The sequence below is a fragment of the Betta splendens genome, chromosome 13 (assembly GCF_900634795.4).
Source record: "Betta splendens chromosome 13, fBetSpl5.4, whole genome shotgun sequence".
Classification (NCBI taxonomy): domain Eukaryota; kingdom Metazoa; phylum Chordata; class Actinopteri; order Anabantiformes; family Osphronemidae; genus Betta; species Betta splendens.
The window spans coordinates 18,654,646-18,672,970 of record NC_040893.2 but is presented as its reverse complement, the minus strand read 5'-3'; the positions used below and the strand labels follow the sequence as shown (position 1 = coordinate 18,672,970).

Sequence of the window (18,325 nt, the reverse complement as noted above, 5' to 3'; positions counted from 1 at the left end):
GAGCGGCTCCGACATCACCCGCTGCAGCTGATCCGATGCAAGAATTTAGCCTAGTGTCTGACTCAGCCTGGCCATAAAAGAAGACTAGCGTCGAGGAGTGAAGGTTAAAAAATATCTAATCAATTTGAAAAAGCTTTCAAGTACGTAAACAAATTAATTCTGTAGCGGATGTGCTGCTTCACTCTTCAATTTCCCCTCATGTCACATAACTCTGTGCTGCCAAGAATGAAACCACACGTCCCCTTTCTCAGGGCTGATAATGACATAATTGTGAGGCCAAACTAAGAAAAAAGGCAGTTTATCATGTCTTAATATGCGCTAGGAAGAAATGTAAGATGGCAGCCTGGATTTGTCTCCAGCACAAAAACAGAGTGTGATGGTGGAAAAGCTGATTATCTTAATGAAAGACTGACTTCGCTCTCTTAAGTTGGGAAGGTTTGATCTGGGAGCATTAAACCACATTATTCAGCTTCCTCAGCTGCAGCGTCTCACAGCAGCCGCGTCTGACGGCGTTTCCATTCGGCGGAAAGCAGTCGCCAAGAACGTGTTTTCAAAAATAACTTTCTTTGTGAGGCACTTTAATTGTCTCCAGTTTTTAACCACGGCATCTGATGCCCCTTAGTAATTAGCTGATTAATCAGATCTGACGACTTGTCAACTTTGCCTGAGGAGATTTTTGAACTGAATGTGAATGAGGGAGGTGGTTTCTGGGAAGAGGAGCTCATGTCGCCACAGAGCCCCTGCTTCATCATCCCTCACTCCTTCACCTCTTTTCCGAGAACTGGGGATGATTAAAACAGGAGAGCGCTTCATTAGATTCTGACAAGCCGCGCCGTATCTGCAGAACACGTGTCCTTGGGGAAAGCTGTATTCGCCCATGTGACTTAACACCGGCGATGCCGTCTCCAGACTAACGAAACAAGGAGCTTCCCATCCGCTGAGGTGACAGTCACCCACAAACCCGCCCATGAAAAACCAGGGCCTTGATTAAAATGCTCCTTCCCTAAGTGCTCCATCAGTGTTGTTTCCCAGTGTGCAAAAATAGCTTTTCTGTGATACAAACAAGTTGTCCCAGACATTTTATCTTCCTTACAGTGGCAGCAGGCTCGTCTCGCTGGCAGGTGTATATTGCTGTGTCAATCCAAAAATCAACTTCAAAATGAAAACAAAAAGTGCCACTGCCGAGCTCGTGCATAATGCTGCAAGTGCATGTGAGCAAACCCGGGTCTCGCTAGTGACAAAACCAAGTACAATGCTAGCACGAAGCGCCTGATGGATCGTATGGGTGTCACACTTGTCACTGCTCTGAAATAGTTTAGTGGAGGCTAAAAAAGCCCATGATGGCTCTGTTATTGACTGTGGGGACGCGGAGCTCCTCTGAAAGCGGCTGGACCAGCGTTGTGCTGCAGGAGCACGACCTCCTCCAGGTTCTCTCACCTGCCACGTCTCTGCCTGTCACACATCACAAGGTCGCTCTCTGAGGTGAATGAAGCAGCATCGGCTTCTTTAGCTCCGCCTCTGGGTGGTGACGCACGAGGCTCCGCAGAGGAGCTCAGAGGAGCAGCAGGAAGCGCCCGCGCCTCCAGTTCATCCAACACTCTCACCGGTGCAGCGGCCGCGAGCGGAGACGCGGCCGCGGAGCCTAATGGTGTTTTGTGGTAGTGTCAGAGATTACGCTGACAAGCCCACATGAAGACAAGTGGCGGCTAGCGTTTCACAGCATCAGCAAAGAGCACGAGTACAAGCACCCAATGTAATGAATCCACGTCGCAGCAGCTCCGTCCCGGTCGGAGGCTGCACATCGAGCCTCAGCCGCCTGTTTCCTGCAACAACTGTGACGAAGCACGAGTCGGAGCCGAGGCTCCGCGCTCCTGGAGCAAAGGCTGCCTCCTCGCCCTTCAACCTGTCACTGTTACTATGGGAACCGGCTCCTACGGGACCTGTCAGGGACGAACTCCGACACCGACTCAGAACTCCCCCCACGTGATAGTATAGAACAGCGCAGCATCCAGCAGCTGGTTAGCATAGAGGAAGCAAACCAAGCGCACTGGGACATTTAATATGTTTTAGTGTGACTCACTAAACTTCTTCGATGACGTACGGAGGTTGTTTTCTGCTAAAAGAAAAGTGACAATCAAGTTGTGAAGTAGTAAGACTCTAATGCATAATTATATGCTGTTGAATGATATGTAATAAGGAAGTTAATTACTGCAAACACACCGACTGAAAGGAAGCAAAAAGCGCCTCCAGCTGAGAGCCACCAGCGTTTCTCCAGTCATTTGCTTTTAAGAAGTTGCTTAAAAACCTGCAGAGTCTTTACGAAGCGCTAAGAAACAAACAGAACTAACAAACAAACCAAAGGCCTTGGAATTACATTCCAACTGATTATGCTTCAATTACGTACAAATGCATTGTTTACCTTATTCACTCAATAGAATTATATGGACAAATGATTAGAATAAACAGAAACGCTACTCTGACGCTGTCATGCAGTGGTTTGTTCATTTAAGAGAATCAATGTAGAAGCCAAAATAGAAAATGACTCTTTCTCTGATACAGTACTTTGGGCCAAACAGTACTATTTCCCTGGAACACAATTACTCAGGCTGCTGCAGGGTGATTTCCTGACAGCAGATTACTTCCTCACGTTGCAGTCTGATAAGTAAGCGCCATTATTGGGCCTTTGAGATGTCTATTATCACGCTAATAACCAGCTACTTTGAATGGGGCAACTTCTCACAATGCAGGTAATGACATCATCCCGTCCCACAAAGCCCCTCTGTCAGTTTACCCTCACCAGTGAAAGAGCGGAAACAGGAAAAAAAGAAGAGTATGCAATGACACTGTACGGCACAGCTGTTCACTTCACACCACGCACAACGTTCCCAGAAACATGAGTCAACATGCAAAGCGATGCAAGTTAGAACAACCCGCCTTCCCGAAAGCAAGCGGCACGCAGTGGACGGGGGAAAATCCTCTGCAGCACACACACACACACACACACACACACACACACACACACACACACACACACACACACACACACACACACACACACACACACACACACACACACACACACACACACAGAGCGATGCCTGATCTTCCTTTTTCTATGGCAGGTAAGACGTGAGTGCAGATTACTGTCTCCTATGGATCAGAACCCAGAGGACCCAGAATGTGTGCCAACAATTACAGTGCATGTGGAAGGCGAGGGATCTGGATCAGTTTTGTTCAGCATTTTGTTTCCCCCAGACGAGACGAAGAGACAAGAGAAGGAGCGCAGAGCTCGACGGCAGCAGCGGCACGCTGTTTGGAGAAATGCGAGCGTGACGCGAGCGAACTATGATCAATACAGTACCCTCACCTCAAACCCCCCGTTTTCCTTGATGTTATTTTAGGTGCCGATAATAGGCCTGCTTTATATCGCTCCCACACATGTGCCTGGATGCGGTGCAGGGGAGGGTGGGAGAGGGCGGCTGTTGTGTTCCCACAATACATGCGGAGCTCCTTTTTCCTCTTCCAACCTGCCACTCGGCACCGGAGCTGCTGGGGGGAGACGGGGGGGGGGGGGGGGGGGGGGGGGGGGGTCTGAAACACGAAGGTAATCACCTGCTCTGTGGGCGAGCATTGATGTGTGTGTTTTCTGGGGCCGACGGGGGGGTGAGATGGTCCCTGATGAGGTTTGTAGGGTATTGTATTGATACAAGCCATGCCAGAGTTACTGAAGACAGAACAGCAGCGTCGGCGAGCGGAGCCGTCGGTCCTACCTGTGATGTTGACGTCCACGATGCCGGTGCGGGTCCCGATGCTGTTGGTGGCGTCGCAGACGTACGTCCCGGCCAGGTCATAGGTCACCGGCCCCTTGAAGAAGAGCGTGTTGTTCTTGATCTCCACGTTGCTGGGCAGGGAGCCGTTCAAGCTGTGGTGAGAGAGAGGCAATAACACAACCACCATAAAACGGCAGAATTTACACCAGACCACAGAAGACAACAGAAAAGAAGAAATAAAAAGAAATCCCCTTCCCAGGAGCAGCAAGGCAATTCAAAATGCCGGGAAAATAGAGTCTCCGGAGCCAAACAAACCTGGATGTCGGACTGTGTGTGTGTGAGATAAATAGTGGGAACATTTGACAGCGCTATATTTCAGCCATCATCCATCAAGTCCAAACAAAATTATGAGGACAGGGAATCCCAGCAGGTCCAAACAGGTAAAGCATAGCTGAGGCCGGAGGACACCGGCTTCTTTGGTATGCAGAGCACATACACATACAGTGGGAAGGGGGGGGGGGTCCTCAACTACAGCACAGCTTATAAGGCTGAGATTAAAACTCAGGGGAGCCGTCACGAGAGGCGGCTGATCAAGCGACAAATGCAAAGTCCAGCAGACGCGGCGCCTGCGAATGAGAACCGGAGCCCGAGGTGTTTGTCTTCACGGTTCACCGCATTCGGACTCGCCCCGCGTCCTTTGATCAGGTCAGCGCACTCTGAGCTCACGGATCACCGGCACACGGCCCTCTATTCTGTTACCGGGGCTCCTTTTACGGAGCCTTGAGGCGGTGAACAGGTATTGTCGCATTGTGTGACAATTAAGCGCTTCCTGTTGCCTTCAGCTCGACGTGCTCCATCGGCTGCTGTGAATGGACCCGGCTCCAGCACAGGCGTAAACACGACTGTGGAAACATTCAATAGCTCATTGGTCTGACTGTGGGAGGCTCGTGCTGCTGGGTGTTGGCTGCTTTAAACAACAAGGATGCTAATCAGGCCCCGCGCAGTGTCCGAGGGGCTGCGTGAGAGCGGAGAAAGCTAAAACGCTCCATTTATTTATGAGAGAAACAAAACACGATGTTACACAGGCCTCGTGCTAACAATAGCTGAATGTGAGGCATTAGAGCTACACTAAGCAGAGAACCAGAGGAAAAGGAACCGTGTGAGGCTGAGGTAATTAAATAATCATCATATTTCAGCTATACGCTGGAACAAGTCACCGTAAAACAGCTGAGTATCCGTTTTTGCTAAAAGCACCCTAATAAAAACAGCTACAGCCGAGTGCATTTCATTGGCCGCCTCAGCAACAGGTTCGCAATGAAACTGCAAACAGCCCTCGATACGGCGTCTCACCATTCAATAATCAGTTACCTTGTGAGCCGATATCAAACGCTGAGTTCTGCAAAGTCCAATTGATTTGCTGCAAAAATGAAAGTCTGGCGAAGTGCGATGCACTAGAGACTGTGCCGGGACCAAAGACGTCTGCATCTGCATGACACGTCTGAGCGCGTGCATCGGCGTCTCCCAGACCGATCCAGAGGACGTGCAATGATTTCATTATTTCTGTTTGAATTGATTTAATTCCAATTCACGCAGGAACCAGGGAGCTGATTAAAACATACTATAATAATCACAAAGAGCCATGAACGGTGCTCTCTGAACTTCACATGTATCTGTTTTGTTGGTCTCTCAGTGTCACGACAGCCACGTTAAATATTTAATAGGACACCAATTTCCCACAGAGGAGTTACAGGCGATATTAGTGACCTACTTATGTTAAGTAGACGCCCATCAGCCCTTATTACAGCAGGACGGCTACACTACATCTTACAGCTTGCTACTGAGCGACCTTGACTTAGAGACCATTGGACAGAGTTGCAGCTCCATCCACAGCTGCTGCCGGCAGGAAGCAGCACTTTTCTGTTCCAACCCTGCTTATTTGAAAGGAATAATAGCATCGCGTTCTCATAATAGCGATAACTCAGCTGGCTAATTGGAGCCGCTCACCTCAAAAAACAATAGCACCAATAACACTACTGTTCATATTTATAGCACGGCTGCATCATGCAGAGAGGGGATGCGTCTTCTAGGAAACAGCTTTTCAGGCAAAGAAATAAATGACGGCTGAAACTGAGAACGTGAGATAATTATTTGTGGTAATAACTGTTTTCTTGCGTCCACTGCGCGACGCTCAGTGAGCAGAGCGGTTGAACCGGTCAGTCTGACCAGGGCGTGTCCTTTGTCTCAGCGTCGCTGCTGCTCCACATTAACCTATTTGAGGAACAGCTTCGCGGCTGCTCTCTGAGAACGGGAGGGGACGGTGCCCGCGTACGTGCAGAGGTTTCTGCACCGGAAACAAGGAGAACGTGGAGATTGTAGATACAAATAAAGGTGGGCTTAAAGATCATTAGTTTGCGCTCATGCAGCTGTAAACACCTTTAAAGACCGTAGGAAGGAGATCAACTCCTGTGTGTGACTCCAGCACATAATTATGTATTGGACGGGGCTACGCCGCCGCTGTGTATGTTTGTGTTTAAGTGTGACGCAACCCTGCCGGCCCGCTCCGGTTCGCTCCGTCACAGCCTTGTGCTGACCTCCACAGCGGAGCCCAGGGGAACCTTCACAACAGATTTGGCATCTCATTTTCAGTGCAGCAATGGCCGTCCCCTCCTATCTGTCAGCACAGTGCCCTCGTCCTTCCAGATCACATCTCCTCCCCCTCCTCCTCCCCCCTCCCTATCTCCCTACATCTCCTTTGCCTCTGATAAACAGGCAAAATCTCGTCTCAGACTTTTTCTTCTGTTGCTGTGTGTGTGTGTGTGTTTGTGTGTGTGTGTGTGTGTGTGTGTGTGCGTGTGTGTGTGTGTGTGTGTGTCAGATATTCCACCTGAAAGCTGAATCTATGCATGAGGGGGGAAGAAAACTCCCCAAGCCTCATTAAAATCAAGCAGTGGCTCGTCGAGTTCATGCAACGACGGCACAATAGTCTATTAATCCACATCCACTCATGTCCAGTGACATGATTCTCAGTCCAGCCTTCGCTGCCCAATTACTGGACAAATTGCTACAGTTATGTCTCAATTTTACCGTTTAAAACCACGATACGACCCGAAAAGTTATTTAATATTCATGGATTTGTTTGCATTAAAATCAATTAGAGAGTTAAATCAGTGCATTGTATTGTTTCCTCTATGTCTCAGTGCTTCTGTTTAAACAGTATTATTTCTGCATGACCGACTATCGTGCCATTACTTAAAGCAGATCAAACCCGCAGTTGTTCGACAATTCCCAGAGGCCTGGAAACCATGTTTGCATCTCGTCGTCTTTGTGTGTTTGTCGTGATAGCGTCTGAGGCGGAAGGCAGCGGTGTCAGGCCTGCAGCGCGCCGGCCTAATCCACGCTCCTGCCGCGGCCTCCTGAGAGCGCGGCACCAACAATCACGCTCGCGTACCTGCATGCCGGTGCGAGGACTTCAAAGCCAGAGCCCCATGAGCAAGGCGAGCCGCGCTCCGCACATTTATCTTCCAGTATCTGTGACCATCAGGCAGATAGGGGTGTGTGCCGCTACAGTAATAGGCCCATTGTGCTCTGCCTCCAGTCATGGCCTTATCTTCATTACACAATTCATAAACAAACAAACAAACGAGACGCAGCGAGCGAGGAAAGTGGCGTTTTCTGCCTTTGTAGATTACTCTGTGGTATGTGTACTTATGGGAGATAACGCTTTAGGACGGGAAGGAATGCGTACGACTCAATTAAAGCCTTATCGCCGTGCCCGGGGGCAGTCACACTCACAGTTTCCACTGGTAGATCGTCACAGGGGGGTTGGCGTCAGCCCTGCAGGTCAGCTGGACATTCTGCCGGTTCAGGTACCAGTTTCCATCAAAGCCCTCGATCTTCACCTCAGGTTCATCTAAATGGAGGTCAGGCTGATGTCAGTGCATTCTACAGAACACAGCCTAAAAACTCTTATTACTGCTTTTATATACAGTGTGCTGAAAAACAGCAAGAGTTCTGGAAGACAACTCCAATTACAATGTCATTAAGAAAAAAAGTGTCACATTTTAAATAACAGCCTCAACTTTGAGAAAGGAGGAGTTTGTGTGTTTGCTGTGTGTGCAGCAGGAAACCACTGCTGTGTGCGTTAGGTCCAGGCCGAGACCCGCTGTCACGGCGCCAGCCAGCGCTCACATTGCACGTTGAGCACCACGCTGTCCGTGATCTTCTCGTTCCGGTACGTCACGATGCACGTCAGCTTCTGCTTGTGGGTCTCGCGGCTCGGTATCACCACGTAGTTGCTCCGTATTGTCATGGTCCCGTTGGGGTTGTGGTTCTCCTGGAACGTGGCTTCGCCCTTCAGCCTGGTGTCCCACCGGATGACGCTCGGGGGCTTCCCGTTGACGGACACGCACGTGGCCACCGTCATCTTGCGCTTCTGGGCGCGGGCCACGATGGTGGGCGTCGTCAAGGTCATCCGCGTCAGGGGCCGCGCTGCAGAGAGAGAGAGGAGGTTAAAGTAATTAAAGCAACGGCCGGATTCTAATTAGAGCTCATTAAAGACAGATCTTATCCTTTTTCTTTGTGTAATCATCTTATTTTAGTGTCTAATTGTGTCTGCTTCACCTACAATCAGCCTTTGATCAGATATTTGAAGCAAATTAAACTAAAGGGCCCAGATAAAAACGGTGGTAACTCAAATAAGGCAAAGATTTGCTTCTTTCCCTCCTCAAAGCTCAAGCGGTTGTCAAAGCACTCACAGATGTAGAACCCACTTGCCTACCCAAATGCACAGTCATCCAATTTGAATCCTTTGTGAGTTGCCAATTAGCAATCTGCTCTTAGTACATCAAAAGGCAGGCTTGAGCCCCGGCGAACGCACAACCGAGGAGATAGAGCATGAAGAGGCCTCTTTGAACGCCGCCGCTTGCTTATCTGCACGCAGGTTCCTGACGCTCGCTGAGCTGCAGACGCCTGACGAGGCCTGGGAGGCTCAGTGACACAAAATGGGCCCCGGCGCTGACGAGAAGCTGCGGCAACAGAGACGCCCTTGGCCAAGTGCCTCTTTCCTCTTAATGGAAAATGCATCAACACTTAATTTCTAATTATATCTCTAATCAGAGTCAACACACAACCCTTCAAAGCTGCCTGTTTTCAAGATAAACCACATCTCAGGCAATTCCACAGAATGAGATTATTCAAGCCAAATTACACACTGTGAAGTGGCCTTATTGATTTCCGTTTCACCTGCCATTTTTATTGACTCTGTTCCTGTTCTCTCAAAGCCACATGAGTCGGAGCGGGATTGGTGTTAAACGTAGCGCGAATGGCCACAACGTGTCTCCATCAGAAATGATTTCTGCCTTAACGATGATCCATAAACCTGCGACGGGGGCGAGTTCAGCCGACCGGACCGTGACGCACGCGGCCGGCGGAGGCGTTCCCGCTGCAGGCGACACCGCGCACAAAGAGCTGCAGGAAGCGGAAAAAGAGCAGGCGGCTCGAGGAGTCTCAGAATCCGTGCAAAGCTGCTGGTGTGTAGCACAGGTGTTAACAGAGGCTTTTCTGTCTGCTTTCACTAAAAAGGAAGACGTCAGTTTGGCCTATTGTTATCAGCTGGTGAGAAAAAAGAACTCCTGTTGCCTTAAGACAAAGAAAATCTATATTTACGCGACAGGTTTTTCTACTCATCAGGCCTCCGTTACACTGTTACACCGTTCAAGGAAATAGTTTCTGAACTGATTTCAAGATAAAGAACTTGTTTGATGTGCAACGTTCACAATATTCAGTTTTTCCATGCAAAGCAGGTCTGTCTTGGTTCCGACCTGGCGTTGAACATGAAAGACTAGAGGTGAGGGACCACTTCTTCTCATCAATGGGCTTTGGGCACTGCACAGGGATCTGTTTGGTGGAAATGTGCTACGCTAGGTCAGTGTGCGGCTGCTGGGACAGGACTAACGCTCAAAGGTTTCTCTTTAGGTCAGAGGGCAAACGACTTGAAAACAGGTTCCTGAAAACACTGAGGCAACTCCTGCTGCAAACTTTGAGCCATAAATGTGCGGAGAGCAGGTGAGCCGCGTGCAGGCGGGCGATGCGACCGCGGGCTCCTACCGTAGACGGTCAGGTTGACCATGTTCTCCCTGTTGCCCGCGGGGAAGGTGGTGTACTCGCAGATGTAGGCGGCCTCGTCGGACAGCTGCAGGCTGGAGAAGACGATGGTGGTGTCCTCCAGCGAGGGCGTGCGGTGGCGCACCGCCGCCTGCTTGAAGCTGACGCGCTCCTTGAAGGGCGGCAGCACGGACACGCCCAGCGCCGGGTTGGCGATGGCCACGTTCTGCTTGGTGCCGTTGAGGAGCTTCTGCCAGGTGACCTGCGAGATCTTCACCGGCGGGTTGCTGTTGATGAAAATGCAGCGCAGCTCCACTTGAGAACCCACGAAGCCAGACTTGCTGGGGTCCATCTGCACCATCTGTCCGCTGCCAGCTACAGGAAGCACACACAGAGGGGGAAAAAAATTAATTACGACTAACAAGTGTCCAAGGCCGAGCAGAGCTGCGCAGTCAATAGTAAGTACATGCGCTGAAAGTTAAGGAGTCGATTGAGCCTCCTGGGTAGTACATGCACGCACAGCACTCACAGTCAAACTCATGGAATCAGCCACGAACTCCTCCTATGCTACAGAGGAACAGGCTGTTCCCCGCAGTCAGTACATGATGCTGGTTGTGCGTTTAGTCAGAGGGAGCTGTTTAGAACATAATGGGCACATCTATACCACCCTGTCTTTGTCCACGGGCACTGCTGGTGATGGGATGGGAGGGGCGAAGCATCACTAATGAATGAGTACAAGGGCAGCGAGTTGGAGCCAAGGCCTCGTCTACCCGGCAACACGCTGGCTGCCTCATTGTAATTTTAATTACTTTTTGCTCACAAGTACTTCAATGACTGCCTGTAGCTGCTATTAGGAGGAACAATGTGACTTCCTGTGTAAGCACTCTAAACAAAGCGAACACACACATTAGCCGTATAAGAAAAACAGCAATTACAGCCCTCTCACCTAATGCGTGAGCCTTTGAGGTGTTTGCTGGGAAAACAAAGGTCAATTAACAAAGACGGACCTTCTGTAAACTGGGCTGTGGTTTAGTCGCCCACCGCTGCGTCACAATCTGCGTTTACATGAGCAATTAGGACCCCTGGATGACATGGTCATGACATACTGCTTCTATCTAGAGGTGGAGATCAGCTGACCAGACGTCAGGAGTTTAACTCACTGACCTGGTTTCTTAAGCGGACATGACACAGATCTTTGATTTGGATGAATGTTCCACAGGTCGAACAAAATCCTTCCTGTTCTCATTCTTCTATCGCTCCGAACAACAAAACCTTTAATTACTCCTAATCTACACTTGTCACTGTCTAATCACTCATGTCATTGAATTGTCATCCGCTTGTATTCAGCGCATCTTTATTAGCTCCCGCTCTCACTCGTATCTTCCCTCTCAGGTGAAGTCAGGTGATGTCCCATTTCCTGGTCCGACACCCCCTGGCCGTGCTTTCATTTACAACCAGCCACGGCTGTAATTATCTGGTGTGGAAGGTGAGGAGCCACGGAAGAAGGAAATTCCTCTGTTAATCACCCTGAACTCGTGAAGTCACCACTGAATCAAGTCATAACCGGAGAGATGACGTTTCAAACCAGGCCTCACACAAACCAGAACCACAAACAGAGCAACTATCGCTGACGATTCAACGGGAGCTTAAGGTGCGTGAGGTCCGTCTATGTCGCCCACATTCACACCGGCCGCTTCTGTGCTCAGGCTGTGAAAGCGTCTAAGCAGCGACAGTAACGCTCATGGTTGCTTCTAAAGGCTGTAGGCAGCGAGTCCAAGGCCACCGGGGGCAACGTGAACGCACAGACAGGGGAAATGGCGCCGAGTCCGGCCATTACGACGAACGGCGCATTTCTTTCCATCTCTCATGATGGGAACACAACTCGCCAGCTCAATGGCTTATGCTTGAGAGCAGCACATTATGAGAGCTGGCAATTTCTATCTATTGTTATATCCCTTCACTCAAGTACAGCCTCGGCACCTACATCAAATCATATAAAACAAAGTAACAACCTTTTGAAGCCGCGAGTACACACCATCTTTCATTTCCTTCTGACCACATCATCAGCAGCCTCTCTATAAAGATTTTAACCTGTGGGGTTTGAAGATGACAGATTGATTTACTAATATGGTTTGACAGGGAGGACTGGCAACCCTGTCATCCGTACCTTGAGAAGCACCTGTGTCCTTGCGCACCTCCCAGCACTCTTTTACTCCATTTTATCACAGCTTAGATTACCACTCCTGGCAGATATAGTATGGGAGTTTTTTTCAAATAGCAAACACAATTTGCAGCGCGACAACAACAGTCAAAGTATAATTTGAAGGTATGGGGGGGGGGGGGGGGGGGGGGGGGTCTCATAAACATGTAACTGGCCAGACCTCTCTTACTTGGATGGTAAAACAATACTGGCTCGAAGAAAAGCTGCAGCCCCTCCCTCACTCCCTCCCGTCTCCGATCTGATGCTCTCTGCTCAGATTGAACCAAATAAACAGCAGCTCACACACATGGAAACCAGAGGAATAGGAATAATTACACAGCCACAGAGCCCAAATCCCCTTCGTGAAGGGCCAGGGGCGCCCACTGGGACCCCTTTCACTCAAGGACTAGAGAAGTCCTTGGCTGAGCAAACAGTAGAGCTGTAATTACAGACTACAGTGGCTGCACCGCAGAGCAGAGCCCGTACATGCACGGCGCATTAGGGCGGCAGATTCAGCGATGGCTGCGAACGCCAGCGGTGCATGAACACAGGAGCCGGACGGAGGGAAGAGGAGCGGTTGAGGAACAGGCCTGGCGGGTTCGTGTACATGTGCTGCGGGTTCGACCACGACCTGGCATCGGCGCCCGCGCTGCCGCTTTGTTCTCGCACTGACAAGCGAGCGGCCGGGGGGACGTCACGCTCCAATGCACCTGGGGCCACGCTCCGCCTTGAGAGCTGGCAGGAGAGAGGAGCCCTATTTCTGGAAGTAAAACCAACAGGCCGAGCAAACAAAGCAGAAAGTATGCCCACGCTGGCAGGATATGAGAAAAGGAGCGCGGCTCGGGCTGACACCAGGTGAGCTGACTTGGATCAGAAGCTACATGAGGCGCACAATTAAAACAGCTGCCGGAGCGTCTGGACGCGCTGATAGCGAGGGGCTCCCAAGGCCTCGGTGCAGAACTGTCCACAGAACGTTCAGCCGTGAAGAGATCCGTCCTGCCCGGCGGCGGGGAGCGCGATTGGGCCACATCCACCACAGGCTCCAAAGACACCGACAAGCGCCTCGAGAGTCTATCTAGAGACGTTATTACCCAGGTGGATCATAAATACAAATCTGAAATGAAAAAAAAATCCCAAACACTTTGATTTCGATTTGTACCAAATAAAAAATGAATTAAAAACATCCCATTAACATTTAATATTTGCTTTTTGTCTTTGCTGCAGAAGAAACAAAATCTAATTAAAGTTTGAAGACTAGACGTCCTACAACATGCTCAAATGTAAAAAAACAACACAACCACAAAACTCCAAACTGAAACGCGCCCCCCGAAGCCTCGAAGCTTCTTTTTCACGGAACCACGCGATTTGGCCGCTCGTCTCCTGTGGGTACGAAACATTATTGTCTTGCTGTTTGAGACGGACTGGACAACAACCAACAACGGACAATTATTGGCTGGTTCCTCAGAACTTGGGCCACTGCTGCTGAGAAATCCTTTTATGCCTGAGTGAAACAAAGAATATTCACCTCTAGCCAAAGCAATGTAAGTAAGGCTGAGATTAAACAGACTGAATGCATATTTTAGGAGTGGCACTCATTAATGTCTCTATTTAAAGCCAATTGGCACGTTCGGGTCCCACATGGCAGAGCAGCGTGGCTGTTTAACGTTTGAAGACTTCAAAACCGTGTTACGGGACGTCATTAAACCGTTTCCTTCTGGGATCTGAATATTGTCTTTTCAGTGGCTTTTTGGGTGGAGAAGAAAAGACTCTCCGTTTTCACGGGGCTGAAACTTGTCTCTTCCTGCTGACAGGGCCAGCGTCCAACACCAACACTGAATTTAAATGTAAGCAAATAGATCCAATCTGCCGTTTCAGGCGCTTGTAACTTCTGCAGCTTTGTCAACTGCAGCTCTATTTTGTGATTCTAGCAGATAAATCAGTGGTGTTTTGGTGTAAACTTCTCGCCAAGTGCAGCTTTAGAGCTTAGCAGAAGGAAAATGCATCATCTCCTGGTGTTTGATATTCCCTGGTTGCTCCATTGTTCCTTAAGTCGGACGCTGATAGATAAAAGGCTCCTGGTAATGACTGTTTAGCGCGGCCCCAGTTCCCACAGGCATCTGAACCCCCATGTGTGACCACACATGGGGCGTTTGGGGGGAGTCCGAACCTTCTGACTTTCACACACGCATGCACCCCCCCCCCTTCAGCTGCAGCTGTTTGTTTATTCCGCTGATGGACTTAACTCATGTTTATTGTCAGCCAGTGTTTCACAGCTCAAGCAGTTTCATTGTGATTCAGCAGGAAAAAAGTGCAGTTTAAAATAGTTTATGAAAAACAGTATGGTTTGATGCTGGAGGAAGACTGGGAGCCGTCTCCCAGCAATGACGGCTTTAATGGGCCCAGACCCACTGTCACACAATTGGCTTTAATCTACGCTCAGACTGAGGGTGCTTCAGCCAGGCCTCCTGGGTAAACAAAGGTGTACCTGCCCCCCCTCAGTCCCACAGTCGTCTGCAGATGCAATCGAAACCTCACGGCAGCAGATGGTTAGCAGACCTGCTCCCAATTTCCCACTATCTGCTTCAAGTTTGAGGAACTCTTTTGTAAAACACGTCCGTTCATTGAGGACAATGTAACATCTGCTGCGCCGTAAACGTTAATGATTATCGGGAATATTTATTATGTTAGGCAACTTCCCAACGTGGGATTGCTCCGCGAACGGCGCTGTGCATTTAGTCCCATTCCCAGTGGCTGTTTGTTTGAGGCTGAGAGGAGCATAATGGCTGAGCGCGTGTTTTTCACCGGGTTATAAAAATTACAGCTTTCAGGTTGGCAGCGCGTAGCATCGGCCAGTCAAGCATGCGCCAGTTCTCACCTAATGTAGCTGCATCCATCGTTTCTGGGGCGACACAGTGTTCATAGCACAGGCTCGCATGCATAGGCACGCACACACACACACGCGCAGGCACACACACTCTTGAGCAGCTTTAAGGCATTTCAAATGTCAAGGGGATGCATCAGTTCGCCTGCAACCAAGCTTCTCATCTTAGTTCAGTGGGATAATGATTCATCCTTGAACGAAACTGGAAAACACTGCTTCTCCATTTTGTCCTTTTCAAAAAACCAAACTCAGATGACATGGTGAAATACATGGGAGCACCTCCCTGTCCTACTACACGTCTGAATTTAATACTCAGAGGGAAACAGAGCTCATGGATGTCTTGTAATTAATATTTTTTAATATCTGGTCAAATTGAAAATATACAAGAAGTAATCTGGGATTTTAGATGTCTTTGACTGTGGCAATGACAAATAAAGCTGGGCCAAATATAAGGCTTTTGCCCTAGAGAGAGAGAAAGAGGATGGTAGAGAGGAGGGAGGGCGAGAGTATAGCATGAGTGTAAACACAGTATCAGAGAGCTCTGACCCGCCTCCCTCCCCCTGCAGCTTAACTAAACAAGGCCACCGCGGTTTTGGTTCGACGACACAGAGTAAACAGCGCTGACGCTACCTGACCAACGGCTGCGATGACGTGACTCACTGATACCAGATAGCGAGATACTGTAAACAAAACGCTGGGAACGGGCGAAAGGGAAGGACAGTTCCCCGATCCTGGTAAATAAATGACTGCAAGCGTTACTGAAACCAGGGGGGGAGGGGGGAGGCAGGGAACAAATCCAGGTATTACAAATGTCTGAGTGAGGCATCAGGAATGAAATGTTGTGGTGTGAGAGCAATAACAGCTAGATAATAATATGCTTTATCGGACGGCTCTCGAGCCAAGACGCATGGGAGCACTTACAGAGACGAGACAATTAGTCAACAAAGCATCTCATCTACACAATGGGCTCAGCGCTCACAATGATGCGCGATGGTTATTTTTCAATAATGCAAAAGATTCCCTGAGCCTTAAAGCGAGAGCAGCTGTTGGACATCTTAATGGGAGAAAGATGATCAATAAATAAAAAGGGAGCCACGGGCGCAGTGCGAAGTGATGCATTGTGGTCTGAAACGCGCCGATCCCTGGCAGGAGCTGCAGGCTGCGAGGCCGCGAGGGGGTTAAATAAACGCCAGGCGCAGGATTTTGGGGAGTTACGGGGGACGATGCGCAGCGGGTCAGACGTGGTGAGCAGATTACAGCACTCAGGATATTAAAGCGGAGGAGAAACGATGCTGCAGGCAACACACCTCCCGTGGAAATCTGGGCATTAGCGGGGGCCGTGTCCACCATTCTTTTGACGCAGTCAACAGAACCCGCACAATAACGAGTGCTGCAGGAGCGCGCTTCTGCCCGGGCCTTCGGGTGCGGACACAGTTCCTGGGAGAAATGTCAGAGTTTCAAAATAAAATCCTCCTCTGAGGGAAAAAGATTGCTGACATTTCAGGCACTTTAAAGCCCCCAAATCCCAGCTGACATATCACATACTGAGACGGAACACAGACTGTGGGGAGTGAACCTGGAGCTACGAGCTACGAGGCGGTGGCTGCGTGTTTATTCGTCTCCATCTGCTGAAATTAAACAGACTATATAGAAGTGATAGAAGTTTATGCGTGTACATTTTTATATGTAAAGATCCCTGTGGGTCGGTTGACATTTCTGTGGTGTCTGACAACTATATTCTAGTATTTTTTAATTCTGTGAAAAACAGATGAATCAATGAATAAATAAATATCACCAGAAAGAAATGACACTAAGAATAATCATCTGATGCATCCTTAATCACCACTGGCTGCTCCAGCTGCTTGTTTTAGTCGCATGAGTCAGTATCCAGGGTGTTTTCTTATAGTATGAACCAGCAGGAGTCGCCGCTGAAAGTGCGTCGGACAATGAGGCCTACAAGATTAGGAGTCTGGATGTTCTTGGAGTGGGACGTACAGGATGGAGGTGCTTCTGCCTGCGCCAGCGCCGCCGCATTGCCCTGTACCGCTGCTTAGCGCTCAGCAAATACAGCATGAAATGCATAGAAAGTCCTGCCAAAAAGTGCTGAGAAGGAGTCTGGCCCTGGACAACCATGCATGACAAATCCTTCTCTCACACCATCTGCTCCATTGTCCACAACTAAAGATAAGTCTTGCATATAGTACAGTGAATTCCTCCATATGATTATGCCAGGCACTTGTGTTGTGTACGACGTGAAACGTTGCGATTTGGGTGAAAAAAAGTCTCAACTCTTCAGCTGGAGACAGATGATGGGTTATTGGTGATACATCTGATATGAAGACCTTCTGCAAGCCTGGTGACAAATACATTGTAAGTTCATGCTCTCCTTGGAAAGTGACCTTTAGAAATACACAACGGGATCATTTTTGGCATCTGACCTGCGCCGACCTTTACTGGCCCAGGTTTTTTCCTCGTTTCTGACAAAGGCCAGCTGATATCTTACAGGCACGCAGGCGTGAGGAGGCCTTTTAGGAGTAAACAGGTCCAGTAAGAGCAGCGGAGGAGCATTGTTGCATGACCAGTGGCTTATTAAAGCGAGGAAAAGGAACGAACAATCAATATTTGATTAGAGTCGCTCGTGATTTTCTCAGACAATTCCATTCTGTGTTATATCGAAGCAGTCTCCACTGATTTCATGAAAGAAATCAATGTTGTGCATAACATACATTTTTAAAACTGTGTGGGGAGAAAAAGGAGCTGGCTGTCATCAAAGTGCATCTCTAATTGTGGCTGGGACATAAACAGGACATCAGGGGCACCGCGCTCGCAGATCTGCTGGTTGGAGCTATTTTTTCCTCTGGCGTTACTGGTGCAGGCCATTTATACGGCGGGGCCATTAACATATAGGAGAGGGAATTCACACTCCAGCTGGAGTGGGCAGTGGGCTGAAGCCCCAGTCTGCTATCAATTAACAAGCACACTTAGTATGTGTCTGACTCATGACCAACATGGGAGTGACAAGCGCTGTGCATTTACTCTCAGCGAATGCTGGAAAAGCAAATCACGAGGCGACTGCTAGCGAGACAGCGACTGCTAGCGAGACAGCGACTGCTAGCGAGACAGCGACTGCTAGCGAGACAGCGACTGTTAGCGAGACAGCAACTGCTAGCAAGATGGCGGCGCTGCGTGAAACCTCCGGTGAAAGCAGTGAAGTCGACTCACGAGTCACTTCTACCCAAACGGACAAGGAATTCGATTCAAATAAACGCATTATGGTTTCGCCTGCAGTCACATTATTTAGACATGGATTAGCATCTTGTTTATGACACTGGAGCATTAAACCTGCAAAGCTAGTTAAGCTGATAGAGTTCG

The 18,325-nt window shown here is 49.3% G+C and overlaps 1 protein-coding gene across 13 annotated transcripts in view; it reads right to left on the bottom strand.

Moving 5' to 3' along the window:
• nectin1b (nectin cell adhesion molecule 1b) overlaps positions 1-18,325 on the bottom strand; it is a 152,306-nt gene that overhangs the window by 56,694 nt on the left and 77,287 nt on the right. For 11 of the 13 annotated variants that reach the window (XM_055513803.1, XM_055513804.1, XM_055513802.1 and 8 more), the window contains 4 exons: positions 9,876-10,247; positions 7,959-8,258; positions 7,563-7,680; positions 3,771-3,922 (listed from right to left, as the gene is read on the bottom strand). In XM_055513803.1, coding sequence (XP_055369778.1) covers positions 3,771-3,922; positions 7,563-7,680; positions 7,959-8,258; positions 9,876-10,233 — 928 coding nt within the window. In that variant the 5' untranslated portion in view covers positions 10,234-10,247. Of the gene's footprint in view, positions 1-2,080; positions 2,117-3,770; positions 3,923-7,562; positions 7,681-7,958; positions 8,259-9,875; positions 10,248-18,325 lie in introns of all 13 variants that reach the window. The other 2 variants (XM_029170546.2, XM_029170548.2) reach the window with 2 other exon arrangements.